A 22,748-nucleotide genomic window follows, 5' to 3' on the forward strand; every position below is an offset into this window, starting at 1 on the left:
TTTCAAGAGGCACGGTTTAACCCGTAGCATTTTAAGTGCGGTCCAGAGTCGAGACCCCCTACTGTGCTTCCTGGTCTCGCAGATTTTCTTGTACCGAAAATCAGTAAACTTTTACGCGTAATATCTTAAAAACTATTTGTAAAAGGATGTATACATTAAGCTTGCTGAATTCGTCTTGAAACATACTATCTATTCATCACACAAAAGGTATATAATCCCATTTGAAAAATCAAACGTAACTTTCATATCTCTGTAAACAGTAATGATACAAAAAAATTGTTACGGCCAATAAATCGACCCCCTCTTGCCATTCAATTTCATATGAGAAACTTTTTTCGTATCTTTAATAGGTTACGAAATAATCGGCTGTCCAGGATTTCGTGGGACATACCGTATACATAGATACATACAGTGACGAGCAAAAGTGTAAACACACTCCGCTGATTTGATGTAAAAGGCGAAAATTTAATGTGAAAGTACTGTAAGGAAAATACGCTTTAAAAAGTCAATATTTTATTACGGTAAAACTAAGGGAGTAAATTAACGAATGACTGACTAATGTCGCTACGTAATCGTTCACTTTCCAAAAGCGATTGCGGTAAAACGAAAAAGTGTCGATGCTCGTCGATCCTCGACACCAAACGGAATGACTGCACCTACGTCCTCGGTCTCGTTGCCACGTCCGAGTCGACTCTTCCGTCGCTCTTTTGTTTTATATCTAAGGATAGCCAATAATGCGTTCCATCGACTGGGAAAGAAATGAACATATTGGGCAGCGTCGACGTCGCACGCAGCGAGGCAGGGCAGTGCCGAAAGGTCGGAAACAGTGTCGTCTCTCAACAATTACTTCTTGCCTTACAATACGATTCATTTTTCAAGTGATCGATAAGGATTATGTTGGATCGATTGTTAAAATTTATTTATAGAACGGATCCGACATAGTTCGTCGGTACGTTCGACTCAAAGAAACAGATAACGTTCCAATGTTTAGAATACAGAGACACGTCACCAGAGCCTCACTTGGGGAGTCGGCTTCGAACTTCGGTCGCGATCGGTCCAGAAAATGAAATCGAAATGAGCAGCCAGTACATGAAGGTCCTTTCCAGTAAAGTGCAAGGTGACACTGTGTAACATAATATCAAATTCGGTGCTTTCCAACTATGCGCAGCTAAAATGCTGTGTTCAACAGTGCAGACATTCAGAGCCTAATGACAACTCATGTAAACTAACTACTCCGCACTTTGGCGGTGAAATGAAGAAGCTAATTAGTGTATCAACCACAAACTGAGACTGTTTAGACATTTGCCTAGATGTCCGTGGCCTGGAAGTCAAATACCATAATTACGAAAAAAACTGGTGTTTTTACACCTCAAGCCTCTCCCAGCCGCGTGTAGAGCCTGAGTGAGAGGTGAATAATAATTGTTTTTGAACATGTATCCATAGAATTTTCATTTTTAAAGATTATTTAATCAAAATCTACCTCGGTGTAACACGATCGATTTCACAAAGCAAAAAATCCATGTTTTCGGCACAGGAAATCGGATAAAAGAGTTCAAATTTGAAAAAAATAATTTATTGGAAAAAAACAAAACCTTGAGATGTAAAAAAAATACAGTTTTTTTCGTAATTGTGGAGACTCGGAAGTGTCAACAAAAAATACATCAAACCCGATGTCAAGCTAATTTCAAAGTGACAAGTCGATTTTTGTTGAAAAATGTCCGTTTTTCTGCATTCAAACGTCATTTTCTTCCTAAAATACCACCGTAGAATTTTTTTTGACAATACCATTCAAAAGCTGAGACTTTGAGGAAGTTTTTCCCGAAGAGTGCCCGCCAAACAACTATGTCTTTGAAACCGAAAAACGGATAGAGAAAAAGTCAAATTTTTTAAAATTTTCACAATGTAAAGTTTGACTTAATTTTTCACTTATTAAACCTACGTAATAGATTTTAGTTCGGCACCAGACAGATGGAAAATTTAACGCTCTTTCGAATGGTGTACTGATTTTTAAGTTTGCACTGTAATTTAGTGGAGTTGTGGCCGTTTAAAGAGTGTCAAGTCGAAAACACAGAAAAAAAATTAAAAGTGAAAAATACTCGAGAATAAGACGACACAAAGAAAATGTCTAAGAGTAAATTTTTGTTGGAAATTTGTTGTAGAATTGACACCCTGCGTATGTCCGGACTTATACGCAGACACCCTGTATAATACAATCTTCATTGTTAAAAAGAAAATTTGCAACTGCGTTCAATCACTGTCACAGCAATGTAGGGATATACGCTGATATAGGACCATATACATTAAAGTGGTTCTTAAAGGGGTGACTTTCGAATTTTAATGTTTCAAGGGTCTTGAATGCTTCGAAATAACTAAAAACAGATTTCCTAAAAATTTCAGCTCTCCGTTTCAATTCTTAATACCCTCGCGCAACGGTCGGATTTTCCTACTTAAAATTCGTATAGGAAATCGAATGCTCTCCAAAAAAGACTGATGTAAAAATCCCGTAACTCTAATCGGTATAAAGTTGTAAGCTCATAAAGTTGAAACTATAAGAATTTATCTTTTTTTTTGAATTTCTGATATGTTTTAAAAATGTTTAATACTGGTGAAAAAAAGTAGAGTGACGTACAGCGATGATAATAATTTTTGAACACTTATACTTGTGTTGTTAAGAATATTATTAATGAATATTTTGTTTATTCTTCTTACCTTACCAGACAAACAATTCCCAGCAGAATACTTATAAAATAATCAATAATATAAGGTTCCTTGTACCATATTAACAACTGCTTACAGGGAAAAATACGTGTAGGATGAATATTGGCAAATACCTGTACGACATAATACTTGTAGAATAGAATACTTACCTAGAGGATACTTGGAGCTACCTAAAGGACAGCTATAGAATTGTCAAATAGCATTGTTCATAATATTGCAACTTACAGGACGTTTCATCCCCACTCATAAGTATGTGAACACTTTCTCAATTGAAGTAAGTATCTAGCAACAATTACAAATCTATTAATAAGCATCAGTATTATTGACTATCAGTATTATCAATCGTTTCTTCAATGTATCACCAGTAATGATAAAAAACAGTTCGGTTTTCTTTTAATTAGTGTGTCCATTGTGTATTTTTAGAACATTTTTTATCAATTTTGACACCCTACATAGTAATTTATTCATCGTATTTAAAGCAATATTATTCCATTTATTAGCCTTTTTCCCAAACTTATTTGTATAAATAATTCCAGAGATTCCCTATGAAATTTAATATGCCAGTCAAAGCTTTAATATTACACAATTCAATATTATTGAATGTCACTAAACACACCTCTGAAATCAAATTTAGCTACAAAAAGTGTTATAGTAATAATGTACAATGTCAATTAATTATTCATTAAAAGTGACAAGTGCTCACACATTTATGGACTGGGTTGTAGGTAGCCTTTTGTAACCAACTGTACGAATTTAAGTTCCTTTGTTGATGCACCGAGGCTGTGCTTTGAACATCTCTACAGAATCGTTTGAAGCAATTGCCTGAGTTAAATCAAAAGTGCAAGTTAGGCGTCTATTGTTGAATGCGTGGTGTTTGTCTCATCGCTGGCACTACGGGTTACCCAACTGTTCTGAACAACGTTGGAACAGCGACAGCAGTAATCAAATGTATGAGAAAGAAAGAAAGAAATCACTGAAACCCGTGGCTTCCTGAAAACGTTGAAAATCTGTATTACAATCATTCATCGGTCATTAGCAGAGCTCTTACAACTGAACAATTAAAAGTTAACCGAAACGGTACAGCCCTGTTCCGCTGTACCTGCACGACACAATTAAAGGTATACATCTTATCCACTAAACGTATCTACACTATGTATATGCTTGTGTCTACGCAATAAGTGGACAGTGGAATAAAATGAAATTAAAACCGAGACGCACCTAACAAGGAGAGGTCTGCAACGTGACGGTTTTTAATTACCTTCTTAGCAGTGGTATATAATAAACTACAGGTAATTGTACATGATATTGGGGGTAAACGGTTTATGGATTACAAGATATACAATATTGGAAGAAATACTACTGTTTATCAGAAGAAATATAGTCAATAGTGTCACAAGTAACTGCGAGGTGATCAGTATGATGTTAGCATCCTAGTATGTGTTTTCTACTTATTCAGTTCATTTTAAATATAGATATGCTAAAGAATGTGGGAAAGAAGAAGAAAATTTGGAAAAAGAAATGGGTTTCCAACGGAGAAAGTTGGTAGGAGAAGGACCAAAGGGTTGGAAATAATTGAGGGAGTGTGTGATAAAGAGTAGGTTTTTTTCTACTCTTTCAATTTATTTTAAACATACATATATTGAAGAATGTGGGAAAGAAGAAGAAAATTTTGAGAAAGAAATGGGTTGTCAACAGAGAAAGTTGGCAGGTGAAGGAATAAAGGTTTGAAAATAATTGAGGCAGTGTGTGATAAAGAGAGGTAAGTACAAGCCCAGGAAAGTTGGCTTTAGTTTTGTTTCAGAGGCATGAAATATAAGTTAAATGTTCCTTAGAATTTGTGATGTACACCAAAGTTCTCCTTTATGTAAAAAATGATTAAAAATAAATTATCTATCTATCTATTTATATGTTCAATACAACTAATTTAAAAGTAGTATAAAACGTAGAAAACAAATTATTCTCATGTTACTTATAAATAGACTGCGGATTTAAATGAATTTATAAGAAACTTGAATATGCAAGATACTACAAAATGCACACAGTGTTTAAGAACATAAAAGAACATTAATAGTAAAAGTCATATTACAATATTTACAGTGTAAAATAAATTCCTATTTAAGTGCAATTGTTGTACATACATTTGCAAAGATTTTATTTGGCATAAAGTTCCGCAATCCACTTATAAATAAGTTATATATAACATATTGTCATTTGAAATAAATTGAAAGAATAAAAGAAAACTACCCTTTAAAATAAAAGTCGTATTAGGAAGCTAACGCTTCACTGACTACGCTACAGTTGCTTTTGACTTTAGTGGCTATATTTCTTCTGATAAATAACACTAATTGCTTCGATATTGTAATCTTATAAACAACAAATCGTCTGCCCCCAAAACTATGTACTACTAACTTCAGTTTTTTGTTATCTACCCCTCTACAAAAAAATTAAAAATGTTAACGTCGCGTTTGAGGACCTTTCCTTGTAGGAAGGAAAAGAAGAGAAAAGAAGGAAACAAAACGCAAAGTAAAACGAGCGACAAAATGTAAACACATGGGTGATTGATATATCGTGTATCGTCTAATACCGTGATGGGAGGGGAGCGTACAGTGTACAAAATGGGGAAGCTCGAATGAGAAAGAAAAAAAAAAGTAGCGAACTGAAAAAAGACAACGTATAAAAAAATATATCTCGTTGGCATAGAGAAGCGTGAGAAAATAGAAGCCGAAGATCATCAAGCACCGTGATTATGGAAAAAATGGCACATTTATTATATTATTAGTGATAATAATATTACTACCGATAATTATACATTTTCTTTTCTTTCTCAAACGAAACTCTCTCGACGCACTCTCTCACTCTCTCGTGCACCCGTCCTCGACCACTCTCATCCTCTCTCTTTCAATATATGCATAATATTCGGCTCGTGCCTCATCGGCGTTAATAAAACTCGCATGCATGTTCGAAACTGATCGTTCCATTATCCTCTTAAGGCCCGGGGTGTCACGCGAATCGAGCCACGCCAGACCTAAGTACGCTTCTCCTTTTAATTACATATTATACAATAACGTCGTTTTAGATCTAATGTACACGTGCGATTTTTCGCTGGTCGACAATCGTGTCCCGGGGCAAACGAAGGTAGTCGTCGGTATTTCGCACAAATTAATAATGATCCTACGAGCTTTATACCACCGAGTTCCAACGAAACGTTCGCTCAGCTCGAGCGCGATATAATCCGTTCACTTTTGATTCGATTATGGAACTATTCCTATCGAGCACTTGTTATTTTGCACGCACTTTTATCAAATGAGTAAAATATCTCATAGTTACAGTTCTTAATATTTTATAGAAAGTGTTATATCCGTTGTAGGAATAGTTATTGAAAATAAAGGTTAGAAAATTTTTTACTGAAAAGTTTGGAATATTTTGCAGTCTCTTGCGAATGTAAATAATAAGTTTTTCACAGATATAGCTAAATACAGTGGATGTAGAATATATTCGTACACCGATCAATTTTCCTAAAAACTTTTGTGTGAAATTCTAGTTTCTTAACTTCTTTTTTTATAATCAATGATATTTTACATATTCTCGGGAGTCTCTAAAATAGATATAGACCACACAACATTTACTAGTTAATATAATTTTGTGAAATTAATGCGAAAAAATGCGAAAAGTGGGTAAAAGTATAGAAGGAATAAGTATTTGTACGATTCTTATGACGAACTATTTACAGTAGAATTTGTAACGTAAACACATTAGTTTATTGAATTAGAAAACATCAAATTTCCAGGAAAGTACTTTTAAAAATGGCTCTAATAGAGAAATTGTAGAAGATCCCATTTCGAATAATTAATAATTTAGTTAATTTAACGCTTGAAAGAGTTGCAATAATTATAAAATCAAAAGGAAATCCCACGAAAGAAGTATTATACAGGGTGTCTAAAAAATGTTGTAACACCTTGAAAGAGGTGGTTCGGGAGGTGATTTGAAACAACTTTTTCCTTAGCGAAAATGTTGTCCGAGGCTTCGTTGAGGAGATATTAACAGAAAACCCCGACCAATCAGAGCGCGAGTATGCCGGTGGAGCGTACACGCTCATACGCTACCGCGGCCGCTCAACCGGTATCCTCGCGCTCTGATTTAAGGTGTTACAACATTTTCGGGACACTCTGTATACTTGTAAATTAATGTATTTTTTTTTTTTTTTTTTTTAATGAAGTTTTACAAATTAAACAGTTGTGCGAATACTTATTGCTCCAATATTTCTATCGATTGTTTTTTTTTTTTTTTTTTTTTTTGTTAATTTCGTAACGTACATAAATAGCTATTTTTGTGTACTCTATGTATTCGTTATTCTAGAGACGTCCGAGAATATGTAAAATGTCAGTGTTTTTAAAAAATAAGTTAATAAATTACAATTTTACATAGTTTTTGTTTTTAAATTGATCTGTATATCCTCTGTATATCCTATCCATTGGAAAAATAGTTATAATTGAAAATAAAAATAAAGAAATTTTCGACTAAAAATTTTGTAATATTTTACAGTCCCTTACAAATGTAAATAAGCAGTTTTTTATAGACATCGTGAAAAGTATTAAATCTACATTAGAAATAGTTATTAGAAATAAAGATAAGGAAATCTGCTAAAAAGTTTCCAATATCTTACAGGCTCCCACAAATATAAGTAGTCAGTTTTCATAGATATCATGAAAACTATGACAACTATTTCAGAAATGGTTATTATTATCGAAAATAAAAATAAAGAAATTTTCTACAGATAGTAAGAGACGTAAATACTGAGTTTTTCACAAACATCGCGAAAAGTGTTATATTTACTGCAAATATAGTTATTATCGAAAATAAAGAGAAGGAAATTTCCTACAAAATATGTATTATTTTTTTGGTATAATTAATAATTTACATATTGCATGACGCGAAGACTTTAAAATTTACAGAATCACAGATTCGTACAGAATTATAGTGGTTGATCAAATTATCAGGCTGATAATTATCAGGTGAAAAAAACACTTTTGGGACACCCTGTACATATAAAAATTTTGGCTTTTTACATCCGAAAACTTTAAATATGTTTTTCTCAAAGCCACGTTTCTCAAACTGGCGAGACGCATAGCCCATCGAATTTTTACCCGATTCGCCTGATTCAAAGTTTGAATTGAAGATAATTAAGTTTATATGCGGATCGAATCGAATCTTCACGGATTATTTTTTTTTTGTTAAATTTAGTTTGTTTAAGGTCGCACCAACATCATAGGTTATACATCCAAGTTCAATGCCATCATTTTGAATACTTTCTATAACAGTAAGTACCCGAATAATAAAATTAATGAAATATTTGAAGAGTCCTTTGAAACAATTTATTTTCTACTACAGACAACCTGTGTAACCTTGAATGACCTTCAACTATAGGTCATCGTATTCATCTTTAAATCCTCTAACAGATAAGCATAAAAAAATTATATGTTTATTTGCAAAAAGTTTAAGGTGATCTTGAAAAAATAAAAAGAAATAGCTGAAAAATAATTTTTTATAATCACGTTAAATATCCCTCGAAACCACACAAAAGCTGATAAAAACAATTTAAAACTGATAAAAACAGATCGGACTACTAATAACAGTATAATATCCACTGATCATGATTCGAATCACAATTCACCTTGTATTAACATGTGACCTGAAAGTTGCACGGGCCCATCGAGGGTTAAGATGCAACAACTGCATGAAGCAGACACCCAATTATTTGAAGAGGTTAAGGTGGTATTAAACCCTTGTGCTGGTTATGATGGTTCTGCGGCATTATTCTACCGCGTTGTCTCAGAAATCGGCGAAGACATAAATCGCATCTTCATGGTAAAAAAAAGGGCATCAAATACCGGTGGGTATTTATTTAATATCGCTTCACAGTAATGTTAATGTGGTGTTGGCTTCAAACCCTGAGGATAAAGATAGAGAGAACAACAAAGACACTAAGTGTTCAGTTAAGCTCAAGAATTTAGCTTTCAAATTGGGCAGAGTAGATTTGTTAATCGTGGATACAGACGATCTACAAAGACTATTCTGCTGATGGAATCAAGAACCATAATTTCTGGTACAAGACCTCAAGGGAGTGGACTTCCTGGCAGCTGTGTGAAACCTGAGCGAATGCATTGATATCGGAGGCAAATTGTATATTAAAATTAATGGTTTAGTTGGTTTCCGACCTTAATCCTTTGCACTCTGAACCATTTTCTTACAAAATGTGCAAACAGGAATCATGTCGTATTGGATGATACAACACTTATAAAACATGTAATTTACTGTAATTATATTTGAGCTTATATGAATCTTTAGACATTGAGGAACATATTTATCATTATTTATGTCAAACATCAAAATTGTATACTATTCTGGTATATGATAATGTGTGAAATAGTCATATATATATGCATTGTATAGTTTCTATCTTTTAAATTGGAATCTTACTTTCATCCCACATCTTACTTTCTTATACAAATGCTCTTTGTCGTTTTTGTAGGTGTAGACTATTCACACATTCTTCTTCCGTATAACACAAGCTCACATGTGGATTTGAATTTTTGTGATATTTCAATATAAACCTTCAAGGCATCATACACTTTTACAAATTTTATGCTCCTCTAAGTTTATCCTACGTAATCACTAATAAAGTTTGTCTGGACTTACGATGTCCCCTCAGAAGCGATATCCGAGTGCAAAGGGTTAAATATCTGGAATGGTAAGGAGCCAGGGTTTGAGAAACATAGTGAAAGCATTTTAGAAGATCTAGTTGAACCCATCTCTCGTTTATACGACGAATTGACAAAGAAATCAGTCAAAAAGAAAGTTTGGCAAAAACGAAGAGAGAGAGAGAGAGAGAGAGAGAGAGAGAGAGAGAGAGAGAGAGAAGAATGGATGGAAAATAGATGTGAATGTTGTACAACAGTCGCTATGCAAGCCCTCAGCGAGATGACAGACATAGTGTCGGACTACGGTATATTCCAGCACCATAAAGAATAATACTGCAAAAATACAGAATATTCCAGCATTACAGGTCATAATACAAGGTAATACATCATATTGCAACATGATAGATGGTAATACTGTATATTGCTACACAGCATAATACAGTTTAATACAAAAAATTTGAGCAAAATAGAGGGCTGTACAAACATATATTGGGATACAGCGAACCATATGTTTCAATAGCTCCCAGGTGGGACTGGTTGCGATGGTCTAGGCTAGAGAATATAAAGCTGTCAACTTTAAAGTATTAATTAGAGCACGCCTCTTATATAATAGTGGTACTTTCAATAAAAAAAATCTTTTTTCCTCGATGCTGTATTACCCAACATTTTTAGAATTGCTTTGAATTACGCTTATAACTAATTCGATGAAGATTGACTAAATATGAACATGCATTAAGAATCGACCAAAGTACAAAGTCTTTGTGTCACGTGTAAATTATTGCCTATAAAAAAAAATTCAAATAACGTTCCTATATAGAAATTTGCCCTATTTTTGTTTGGCTACGACTACACTGTCGATATTTATGCAATTATGGCAAATGGAGGTATAGGAAGATTTATGAGACTTGGCACAAACGCAAAAATATATAAAATATCAACACTAGTATACATTTAGTAATATACATTTAGTAATTATAATATACATTATTATACCGTTTAGAAAATAAAACATACTCTGATTTAAGTTTAAGTTCTTTCTTCTGTATCTGTGAAAGTATGAATTTAAGTGGGGATGTTTATATAAATTAATATTTTCACTGATTCAGAAAAAGAATTCAAACTTGAATGAAAGTATGTTTTATCTTCTAAACGGTATAGCATGTATATTACTATTCACATTTTATGAATGCATGCGCTTGTGAACATTCGCGTAGAACTTCCTGTATTTCAATTTGCCATAAATGTATAAATATCAGTAGTTTACTCCTTAATGTGCAACATACGTACAAAACACTGATTATTTACACTAGTCGTGACGGTACAAAATGATTCATGCAACTGTGAGATATTTTACACGTTTGTAAGTATTTAGTAAAAGTAAATGCCAAACGTCGGCTCGATGTAAATATTTTCATAACGTCGACAAGGATTTTAGTCCAGAGCAGAGCACCAGGACGATCTCAGCATGCGGCGAGCACACAAATTAATGGCGACATGGTCGCACTACTAGTTCACGTGCTCGACATTATGTGTCTAACTATGGAAAATAGAGAGTAAGGAGAACAAACTCTGTGTATAGAAACCTAGAAACGTGTCTCTCGTCTGTCGAAGATTTCAAATAACGCTGGGAATATTGAGAGGATAATTTTGAAAGTAAGCGCACAAACTGTGAGAGTAATATACAATTAAAATATACAATAGTATCACGTTGACTCCCACGCTAACTTTTGTGAACATTTTTATGAGGCTAAAATTTGTTTTAAAATAATTGGAAACAACAGTGGGGGTAGAAAGTATTTGTGCACCGATCGATTTCCAAAAAAACTATGTAAAATTGTAATTTACTAACTTATCTTTTATAAACAATGACATTTTACATATTCTCGGAAATCTCTAAAATAGATAGATTACAAAAAAAATAGGTATTTATGTGAGTTGCGAAATTAACAAGAAAAAAGCAATTAATTGATAGAAATATTGAAGCAATAAGTATTCGCACAATTGTTTAATTTTTAACTCTATTAAAAAAAAATGAAATTTACATTAATTTATAAGTATAAATTAAAGTAGGTAATTAAATTACCTAAATTATTAGTTATTCAAAGTGGGATCTTTTTCCATTCCTCTATTAGAGCCATTTTTAAAAGTACTTTACTGGAAATTTGATGTTTTCTAATTCGTATGGAGCTATAAAGTAATGTGTTTATGTTATAAACTCTACTGTAAATGGTTCGTCATAAGAATCGTACAAATACTTACTGCTTCTATACTTTTACCCACTTTTGGCACTTTTTTGTTGATTTCACAAATTATATTAACTAGTAAATGTTGTTTGGACTACATCTATCTTAGAGACTTCCGATAAAAATAGAAGTTAAGAAACTACAATCTCCCACAAAAGTTTTTTGGGAAATTTATCGGTGTACGAATACATTCTACACCCACTGTAAATAGACAACCTAATTTCTTAGATGCTAATATTGTAACAGTAATTGAAAAAAATGGGTGACATGACGGTCAACGTGGTGTATAATAGTATTCAATTCGACATATTTCAGGTTGTCTAATTCACATAGGTATAATTCACAGATTCTGATTGTAAGTACATAAAGTGAAAACATATTGTATGTTCACAGGCGGACGCTTTTCAGTTTAAAACTCCGTATGAGTTTGTCGTACTTATCTCTACCCTTCATACGTCCAGCTCTGGTCTAGAATAACCGCACCGATACAGTCGATAAGAAGAAGATCGCCTCGATTAGAGTCGTCCCGCGAACTTCAGCGTTTCAATGAATTCTGAAACTCGTGGTAAAGCAATTTTGACTCCCATTTACCGTCGACGTGATCTCCTTCGACGAATGAACCTACCAATGGTCCGATTCAAAGTAAATACGACCTAATTTCGCAAAATCTTGCGTAATGCGTTTACACCAAAGGGGATATGCCAGAGAAACAGAAGTATGTCTGGGAGTGTTTCGAACGAATTCGAAAGTAAAATTAAACGATTTCGAAAGGCTCCATCGATACGGTGGCGACTCATTAGCAAGACTATTCCCAATTGATGGCGGAATCGCACAGATTTCTTTATGTAGATGTAGAAAGTATACCGCAAGTATAATAAAAATATAAATTAAAAACGCTCTCGACAATTGCTTCCTAAACATTATTTTTCTGTTACTTCAACAGGCTATTAAAATATTTTGAAGTAAATACGAAGAACTTCTCTTCGTCAGAAAATGCGTTCTCTCATTTTTAAATGCATTGTTTGTCTGATTTTGTTTTAGTTTTTCAATTACATTTTTTTAACCTTTATGCTGGGTTGAATGAGAATTAACGTAAAAGACCTTCAGGGACTATGTAATCGTTTCATTTGTGAATGCTGAATCAAAGTATAAATAATGTGGTAAAATTTGTTTTTAACGTTGATTTGTTCGATATATCATGCATGTTGGTGTCATGTTATCACTGGTTGGTTAATAATGAGCAACACAGTAATTGATGGAAGAATTAATTAAAGTGTGTTCTTCAACCGTGTGGTTGCGTAATTTTCTTTGAAAAAGTAAAACGTTAAATAACACAAAAATATTGATAAAGAAACGAATTAAAATGCGTCGAAATTTGTAAGCAATGAAAATTCTGGTAAAGAAGAAAAATTGTATTACTTTAATGAGACACAGCTTCTAATATTTATCAGGGCTTTTCTTTGTCTTCCCGTTTGAATTTTATATTTTTTTATAATTCCATTGCAAACAAAACTATTATTCATTCACATCTTTATTAACATATGTGTTATTTAAAGTCTGTATTTTCTTGTGTAGTTCAAATGTTAAAGAACATTACCAGTATGTGTAATAAGTACTCTAAATTATATATTTAAAACTGACAAACATTGTTGTTTACAGTTACTGTGATAATCTAATAATTATGGTAAGTTCTTATATCACATATACGATAAACAGTTGACTGTTGTAATTAATTTTTGATAGAGATTTAAGTGTGAATGACAATAATTAACTTGTTAAGCATTTAGGTTCTCCTCCCTTTATATGAATTTTATTTTATCATGATTTTAGAGCTTATAGACAATTAGGCGTTTATAAATAGGCTCGACGTTGTGAATTTTTTGTAGAAACCATTAATTTTTTTGTATGCTTTTGTATTAGTGGAAAGTACAGTTCATAAGTAACATAAAAATAAATGATTATAAAAAACATTGAAAAATAATTTAAAGTACAGACAGATCCCTTCACGGCGATTAAGTTAAGTTTAATATTAATGGAAAAGTGTAGATCAGGTATGGGAAACTTCCAACATACAGGACGCAACCATCCTTTTTTCATACTTCTTTAATTCTGTATCTCCTTCATTTATAATCTGCATATTCTCAAACAACTTTTATTTCAGTTACTTGGAACTAAAAAATTGTTGTTTTTTAAGCCACGTGCTTTAACTTTATAAAAACCAATTTTTCTTGACTGCTATTTACTATAATATACTTTGTCGCCTTTTATATAAATTTAATTTTCACTTATTGTAACCCATTAATTGTATACCTACTCAACGTAAATAACTATATTTAATCTTTAGACTCCTCATGTCCTGTTATTTGAATAATTTTAAACTATCGACATTTGAAATCTATTATCTGGTCTAAAAAATCTAACAAATAATTGTTGTCCAACAAATTTATCTATAAATATAAAACTAAAAAAATAATTATTTACTATTTCCTAAAAGAAAATTTAATGTACGATGTTAATAAACTAAAACATAGAGTACAAAATCGTCCGTTTATTTCTGAACTTTAAAACAGAGATTAATTTATATCGAAGTAAGTAATGTGTTTATAATTTTGGCAAATTTAGCTCTACACGAAGCGTGCAGCATTGCGAGACATTCCCATGCTGAAAGGTCCCCAGCCCTGATGTAAATGGCTGTAGCCGTCAAGAAAACACAGATGATATTGAAAAGTTATTAATTATACAATGGCCAAAACGCCATGATTGTATAATTACCTGGGTACTCTTGATGACCATTAACATCTATACGCTTTCTAAATTATTAACAGAACAACATTCCACATTTCGTTTAATATTAATGACGCGCATTTAACCATTCTTAACTCTTTCGCTACGAAGATTGTATATACACTTCTTAAAAAATGAGAGTCAATTGCGAATGGCGCAAACGTACGCCCTCTGAAGATGAACAGTCTTTTTTCGTTTGAAAATATTACTTTGGACTTCGCAGTTCCTGTACCCCAGGTACCTATGAAATCAAGCAGGTATTCCAGCATAGAATTTCGAAAAAATACATTTTTGTTCGATATAAGTTTTTTGAAAGAATATGTTTTAAAAAGTGTATTTGTCAAACTCTGTCGGAATTTACAAATTTAATTCGGAAGAAGCTTAGTACTTCGTAAATGACAAATTTCTTAAATATTAGTAGTAATAAAATTGAACGTAAAAGCAGCACAGAAAGTATAAAGGCCCCAAACTATATACAATTGTTACAAATGCAATATTGATTTACAATAAATTTTCATATAATTTAATACTGATATTTTTCTTTCTCTTCTAAAAACAGTAGAATAGATCAAAATACAATGTCAAATAACTAAATTATTTGTTTCTTCGTAACGTTATGTTTTGAGAACACTCTGAATTAAAATCTTTTATTTTTGCACAATTAATCTTAACGAGTAAGTACACGCAGATTTATAAAAGCAATTAAATTTGTAAAAGCAAGTCCAAAAACAATGTTTGGTCTTCAAAGAATTAAATGCAAATTTTAAAATCCACCTGGCCGATTGACTTCAAATTTTGTGAGTGTGAAAAAAGAAATAGTCAATCTTTCAAGTATCGTCATTTTTTAATTATCGATTTTTCATATCATTCTGCTACATACGATATCTAAACTTTTTGAGAATATTTGTTGTAAATATAAAATAGAACGATCGGAATCGTGGGAGCTATACGAAGATATTCTTGAAAGCGACGCGTGAGTTTTGACGTAGGAACATAAAACATTTATAGTTTTTGCTTAACACATTATCTACCTGAGGGATTTATAGTCTTTTATGAGCTATTTATAGGCTTTTTAATCCACTATTTACCTCCTTGAGTTTATTAACTGCGTCGTTAGTAGTCTCGCAATGCTCAATTTTTGGAGACAGGTACAAGGCTATTGATGTACCTAGTAACTGTATCCAAAGGTTTATGACAGCCTAGATTAACGTACATTAATCTATGTAGTTCTTTTCAAGGTGTAGACTCTTTCTAAATAACCAGTAGTTAAAATGTTAAAACAAAATGACAAAAATAGATCAAACACATGTTCTACGCTAGAATACTCCTTCAAGATACCTGAGGCCTTCAAGGTCTGGTCCTTCATAGTTGATATTAAGTGACACTTCCAGGTGTAAGCTGTGTCGTTTGACTACACAATGCATTTAACTTATTCTTCGTCAAATGACACACTGATCCTGTCACACAATACCAATGCGTCATTTGTTCCATAAAGAAGCCAAGTGAACTGCTGGCAAAGCATCACAAGCTGTGTCCATTGACCAAATATTGCATTTAGCTTCTTCTTCGTCAAATAACACACTAATCTTGTCATACAATAACAGAGTGTCATTTGCTACATACAGAAATACTAGCTGCAATGCTGGCGAGGCGTCAAAATATCTTATCCAAAGGGCACCAATACCTCCTCAGTTCAAATTTGCATTTATGAAGTACTCTTTCGAGGTAAATATAAAGATCTATGAGATTTGATCAGCAATTGGAATAATCTTGCTAGTCAGACCCACGTACGTTCGTGTAGAACGCGACCAGGACCTTTGCGATCGCCGATCTCTCGACTCGAATCGAACTGCGCACTCTCTTCACCTTTTCACTTTGACTATCTAAGACTATCGACAGATGTGCGCCTAGCTTAGACGGAGCTTAAGAGCTATTTATTGTCGTTATTATTTTACATGATTACCATCGCGAATACAAGTGCGTGACCGCGAGCGTATGCGTGTGTGTCTGTGCGTTAAAGATGGGCAAAATTTCATTCGAAACACGGACAACTTGTAAAACCAACGTATAGCAATTTATTCGCGACTACTTTGAAATATTTTATTAAATTTGAATTTTATATAATTCAAATTTAAATTTTCATTTACGGATAAACGGCTGCTTATCTTTTAAATTCTCGTTCGAATAAGAATTTCGCCCACCTCTAGTGTATGTATGTTTGTGTAATTTATCCTCCCTATGAATCGCCGCTGACCTATCGCAGCAATGTACGTACAATCGACCATCCGTTGCGTGTCTCCGAGTCTCATGTTGTCCCTTGTCAGTTTCTAGTAGCAATTCGTCGTCCAATTAAAAGTAAAGCGAGGTTATGCGAGTTATCTCGACTGAGCTTCAAGCTCATACAGATACCTTCGTTGCGGCTCTTCGGACCAGGGTTATCAGCAAGGGCTCAACACATTGAGCCAAGCGTAACGTCGCATAGAACAAGAGAGAAAGCTATATCGCTGTATCCTTAGGTGCATTTCGCTAAGAAAACTGTTGGGCGATTCTCTTGGATTCTCTGCTTTAACCCTTTGCACTCGAGACCTTTTTTTCTGGTATCTACCAGCAACTCGAGATACTTTCTTAGCATTCTATTGCCACGAATGCTGAGATTATATTAACTTCGAAAATGAGATCTCTAATTTAAGATTTGAGAATCAGGTCACCTTTCAAAGAAATTAAACCTAAAGAAAACCTAGTGGTGACAGAGAGTCACCTCTCGAGTGCAAAGGGTTAATTCATCTATTCGAAGTAACTGAAGGAATCAAAGCAGAAAATACAAGAGAATTCAGTTCAATTCAGCTCAACAGTTTTCTCAGCGGAATGCTCCACTTCTTTCTTGTACCGTGTCTACTAGCAAAGGCTCAACACGTTGAGCCTAACATGACGTCACATATCAACACTATACTAAACTAAGTTTCCCCTTTACTATTTCTTAATACGTCTTACGAGGCTCAACGCAGCTGCTTTCGCTCAACTTATGGCCTTATGGCAACCCTGGTTCGAAGCCACCCGTTGATTTTCGAATACTTGGTTGAACGCAACGGGAAATTTCCGAACGAATTTCGTTCCTTTTCTATTTTCTTTTTCCCAGCAATCCAATAAGCGAAGAAAGCAACGAAAACAGCGAAACCCGTTCGATTCCTTCCGTTCATCGGCTTCCGGATGACAAGCGAGAGAGGAACGCGAAGTTGCGGAGAGCGAGATGCACCCGCCTGAGAAATTCGTCTGGGAAACGGTCCCCGATATGCTTTTGAAGAAAAATATAGCTGTGCACGCGTGATATGTCGAGGAGGGGGGTGATAACGTCGCGCACGGTCGCATCGGGGAGACGGAAACCGGAAGACGACGCGGACACCGAAGAACGGAAACGAAAAGAAGCAACACAGAGTGAACAAGAAAGCAAAGAAAGAAGAACAGAAAGTAGACGGAGTAAACACGGACACTCGACACACGTGATCATTTATTTCTTGTTGTTGTTCTTTCGGTTTTTCTTTTTATTCAATAAAATTTATTTAAGACTCTAAATAAATTAAAATACATGGCAACTGGGTACACATTGAGTTGAGCTATATTTTTGTTCAAAAACAAAAATGTCCTCTTTTTCTCTCACGAAGGATCTCCTCGGCGATCATTAATCGGTAGTAATAATAATAATAATAATAATAATAATAATAATAATAATTAATTAATTAATTAATTAATAATCAATAATAATAATAAAATCATGATCGTGACAATAATAAGAATCATCGTAATGATGATGATGATAATAATAATAATAATAGTAATAATAATAATAATAATAATCGTAATAAGGTAATTGGTTAGGCGTACGCCGCTGCTGTATATATACAATTATGCGTGAGATATGTTTGAACTTTTTTCGTGTTCGATGGGTGATCATCCGTATTCTCATTCCCTCCTGTTTCTCCCCTATCGTTCACACCTATATACTGCCTTTTTGCTTAATCCTCGCACTTGTGCTTTCTCCAGTTCTTATTCTCGTGGTCCGAATCGTTGAACCGTTACAAAATAAAAAAGAGAGTGAACAAAAAATCGATTCCACCGTGTTATCCACCGTTCTGACCGCGAACCACTCTCTCACTCTCACGATCGATCACGATCCTTCCTCTATTCCTCGTACAACGTAAGTACAGAAAGTTAGCCTGAACGCACCGTTCGCGTGTCCTCGATTCGCGTCGAACGCTCGCGAGACGATCGTCCCGTTTCGTATGTACAATTATGTTTAACCGTCAGCCGCCGAGGAGGATCGCCAAGCTCGCCGCTCCTTGCTTGAGAGTCGTTGATTTTTACGTATTTACAACCGGCGACGAGCGTGCAGAACTCTCGCTGAGTTTTCATGGGAGACGAGTAATCCTTGCCCAGGATCAGAGATGGACAAAATTCTTAGATCTCGCTAAACGAATAACAAATAAGGTAACTATACCTTCTTCGTTCGTTACGCGTCGAACGAAGATTACAATTGGAATTACAGAATGAAACGATTGACAAATGTTTATATAATGTTTGTTACACGTTAAGTTTTATTGGTTGTCCGTTACAGACGAATCTGAAACTTTGCCCATCCCTGGCTCGGGGAGCCTGGGTGTCGAGCTTTCGACATATGCTGAGAGGAACCTGCCGGTGAGTTTATATCTGATGCGCGACGACCTCGCGATCGTCCTCGGCCGCTGGGCTATCCAGTCCTCCCTCGTCATGTCCAGAGTTCTCTATGCCTGGAGTGACGCAATTCTTCGCACGTGGCATTTGAACAAGAACCCGGTAGGGGTTCGGGGGATATGCGCCGAGTAGCGAGGGATGGGAGATCGATTCAGTAAAATCTCGATCGCGCCACACGCTTCTTATGTCTCGAAAGAGAGGAACCATATTCCTTTGTCTTCTCGCTATTTATAAAAATAATTTGAAGCCGTCTTCGAGGGGGATTGGGGTACGGGTAGATGCCTCTTAAAAGTAACCACGCTCTAGCTCTCACTCTTGCACTCTCGTACACTTTCTCTCTCTCTCTCTCTCTCACTTCCTAATTCTTCGATGGCTCGCAGCGACATACAGAGCAACCACTCATCTCCTGTTCCTCGTACGTGTTGTATTTAGAGTCACTTTGGAAAACCACGGATACTACCGGGTGTAATCGCTCGCACGCGAATATTACGGTATGCACAACAGCCCCTTGGACAGCGCAGAGTCCTCGAATCGACGTTTCCCGTTCTCCGAGCAGTCGTCCTTAGTGTACTCGCCTCTCCTTGGAATATTAGTCAAGAGACGTGTTCGATAGACCGCAGTACCCCTACAATTTTCCTCGATTCGTACTACTGGCACGGCCGGAGGGTAGTTCGTGTCTGCATGCGCGAGTTCCGCCAAAGTCCCGAAACTATGATAATTATTAAGCTGTATCTACCCCTTAACACAGGATCACACCGCCGCTAAGCCGCTGCTACTGTGGCTGCGACGGATTGTGCTGAAGGGAAGGAGGCGGGCCCTGGAACAAACAATTTTCACGTTTAGGCCAATTAGTAAACAATTGAAACAGAATATTATTTTTCCTGAGTTCTATAATCTATTTTATATCATATTTAATACATTATTTGGTTGTTTACTACCTTTGATATGTTTTTAATAATGTTACCATATTGGTGTCAATTGTAACATTTTGCAAAAAGAGCAATTAATTGGTATGTCTCACCGGACTGTATTTATATTAATGAAACAATAATTAGAAAGTAACTACAATGTTGAGATATACTACAAATATTTTTGTCAAAATTATACAATTTATATTCGAATAAAAAAAAAATAAACAAACTAGGTATCTTACTATGTATGGTGTAATAGATCCACGAGGTCTAGGCACTTATTTTACATAAATCTGTAACTCGTAATCTTTTCTCCATGTGGAGATTACAATTCATGCAACGTCTAACTAGGCAAATTAGTAGAACATTTTTATGTAACAAAAATACTAATAGCAAACCGATTGTGCAATTACATGTGTGATTGCGTGCTTTATGTTACTCAATGTATTGTTTCGTTGAACAAGAAACTTGCGGATTATTGGAACCCCACTGAATTAACTTTTCATTTGACTTTGTAACATTTAACACCTGACTATCAATCTGGAAAAATCATGGAAAAAATTGAAATTCACATCCTCCCATATCTTTACTGGAAACGATGCATTAAAGCCTTAGAAAGAAGCGCGCTAGTGATTGGAAAAGACAATAAGGTGAAGTCCGAACTATAAGCTGAATGTAGCAGAAGTTTATTGCTTTTGGTTTTCGAATTTTGTTCTCAGTCTGTCTTGCAATGTAAGGTTTTCTTGACTGCCCCAAATACAACGAAATCAGGAGAAAGTTAAACATCCATAATAGTATCAGTGAAGCCAACTATTCTTTCAAATATCAGGACACCTTAGTAGAATTCTGCAAGACTATTGAGTTCTTTAACAAAATGTAATAACCCTGTACTGTTTCTGTAAGTCGCTAATAAACCATAATGTTGATGCGACGTTAAGCTTATTAAATAGAAAAAAAATGTAAGGTTTTGCGTTGTCTTATGTAGGAATATTGGATTATTTTTTAATTCTTCAGCTCAACCCTGCATACGTCAAGTTCAGCTCGGTAGGGGTTAACATTGATGATCTGACATTTAGAACCAGCTTGAAGTGAATCGCGTCTTTGGAATTCCATCAAACACGTATTAATGCCTCTCTTGAGAAGTGGTTCTTGTTTTGTTACCGGTTCTGTTACTTGTCCGAGGATCAGTCATTGATCTTGTCTATCTAGACTGTTGAAATAGAAGATCTATTTCCAATAATGACGTCGTAGAAGTATGCGAATTTCAATTTTTCCTTAAGTTTCGTAAACTGATATAAAATAATATTTTGAAAAAAAAATATAACCGACTTCTAAAACCATTAAAAGTGCACTAAAAAGTATGAAATAATTTCTAATTCATTTATATTTCTCTCTATATTAATTTATATATAATTAATATATTTATATACAGCTCTGGATATAATTGCTTAAAATTATGAGAAAATGCAGTGAAAAGTATGAAATAATTTCTATTTAAACTGTATTATTATTCACCAGCTCTTGGCGAATTTGGTTAAATTATTAGAAATTATTTCATACTAGTGCAGTTTTAATGTTTTTCGAAGTCGGTTATATTTTTTTTTCCAAAAATTATTTTACTTCACACTCTAGTGGCAATGTGGCAACCTATGACTAATAGGTTCAATGGAATAACAGTAGTTATGTACAATATATTGTTGTGAGGAGTACGTGTGCAACTGAATGAAAAGTGTTAATCGCGATCGGTAAATTCCTTGCCGAGCTACACCAGAGAATAGGAATTTTGTAGCAACATTGGTTTCGTCCATAAAAAGAAGCCTTTAGTTTAGGCTAGTAGATTAGAACAAAATCAACTAATCACTTAAGGTGGTACGACGATATTGACATTTAGTGGGATAAATATAATGAGATATTATAATTATAATTATTGTTTATTTGACTATAGTATTAATGTACACGAAATATAAGGCATGACATGATATTTTATCTATTCGAAAGTTCTTCTTTTCATTAGGTCTCCAGATATAGTTGATTAGTCTAAGTATAAATTAATAATTATAACCACATATTGTCTTTTGCATGGTTTTATATGTGCTTAGGTAAGGTGTAATTTCTGTATCTCCTTTGTCGTTGTTTATATGGTTATTATAAGATGTGAAAGCAGTTATAATATTACTAATATACTATATATTTTTGAGATACAAAAATGGTACAATAGTATTATTATTACTACTGTCACGTTTCTTTCATCTCTACGAATTCTTAGACATTTGTTCATTTGTTTAGAGTATTCTTTCTTAATACATAACGCTATTTGGGAACGTTATATCTACTAAAGTGACGTCTTGGTCTGTTCGTCAGCGTCACGTATAGTTTGTTAATGGAACAGACATGATTTACCAACTCCAATATATCTTGCATATCAGAACATCTATTACTGATTGTGGTTCAGACATTACTGTTTGATCTTTAGCTACGTACTTCCTGTAATTTCGCGTTGTTACTACTTGTGCATTGCTATCGTGTAAACTTCTGTTTCTAGGAAAATATTTTCCCCGAATAACTACGTGTATGTGTATATGTCTTAAACTCTGCCAGACGTCTTCCGAGGAGTTCTTTTTGTTTTTAATGTGATTTCCCTTAATAGATTGAACTTCCTTATTTGGAAT

The 22,748-nt window shown here is 34.3% G+C and overlaps 1 protein-coding gene and 1 long non-coding RNA gene across 4 annotated transcripts in view; one reads left to right on the plus strand and one right to left on the minus strand.

Moving 5' to 3' along the window:
* The first annotated feature begins 69 nt into the window (after nt 1–69).
* On the plus strand, nt 70–15,259 carry LOC128873237 (uncharacterized). The gene is made up of 2 exons (XR_008456369.1): nt 70–11,069; nt 12,053–15,259. It is a non-coding gene; the product is annotated as an uncharacterized LOC128873237 (long non-coding RNA).
* LOC128873230 (protein daughterless) overlaps nt 6,988–22,748 on the minus strand; it is a 400,065-nt gene continuing 384,304 nt past the window's right edge. For all 3 annotated transcript variants that reach the window (XM_054116636.1, XM_054116638.1, XM_054116639.1), the window contains one exon: nt 6,988–19,985. In XM_054116636.1, the coding sequence (XP_053972611.1) occupies nt 19,941–19,985 (45 nt within the window). In that variant the 3' untranslated portion in view covers nt 6,988–19,940. The remainder of the gene's footprint in view (nt 19,986–22,748) is intronic.

Source organism: Hylaeus volcanicus, chromosome 3, assembly GCF_026283585.1.
Source record: "Hylaeus volcanicus isolate JK05 chromosome 3, UHH_iyHylVolc1.0_haploid, whole genome shotgun sequence".
NCBI classification, from domain to species: Eukaryota; Metazoa; Arthropoda; class Insecta; order Hymenoptera; family Colletidae; genus Hylaeus; species Hylaeus volcanicus.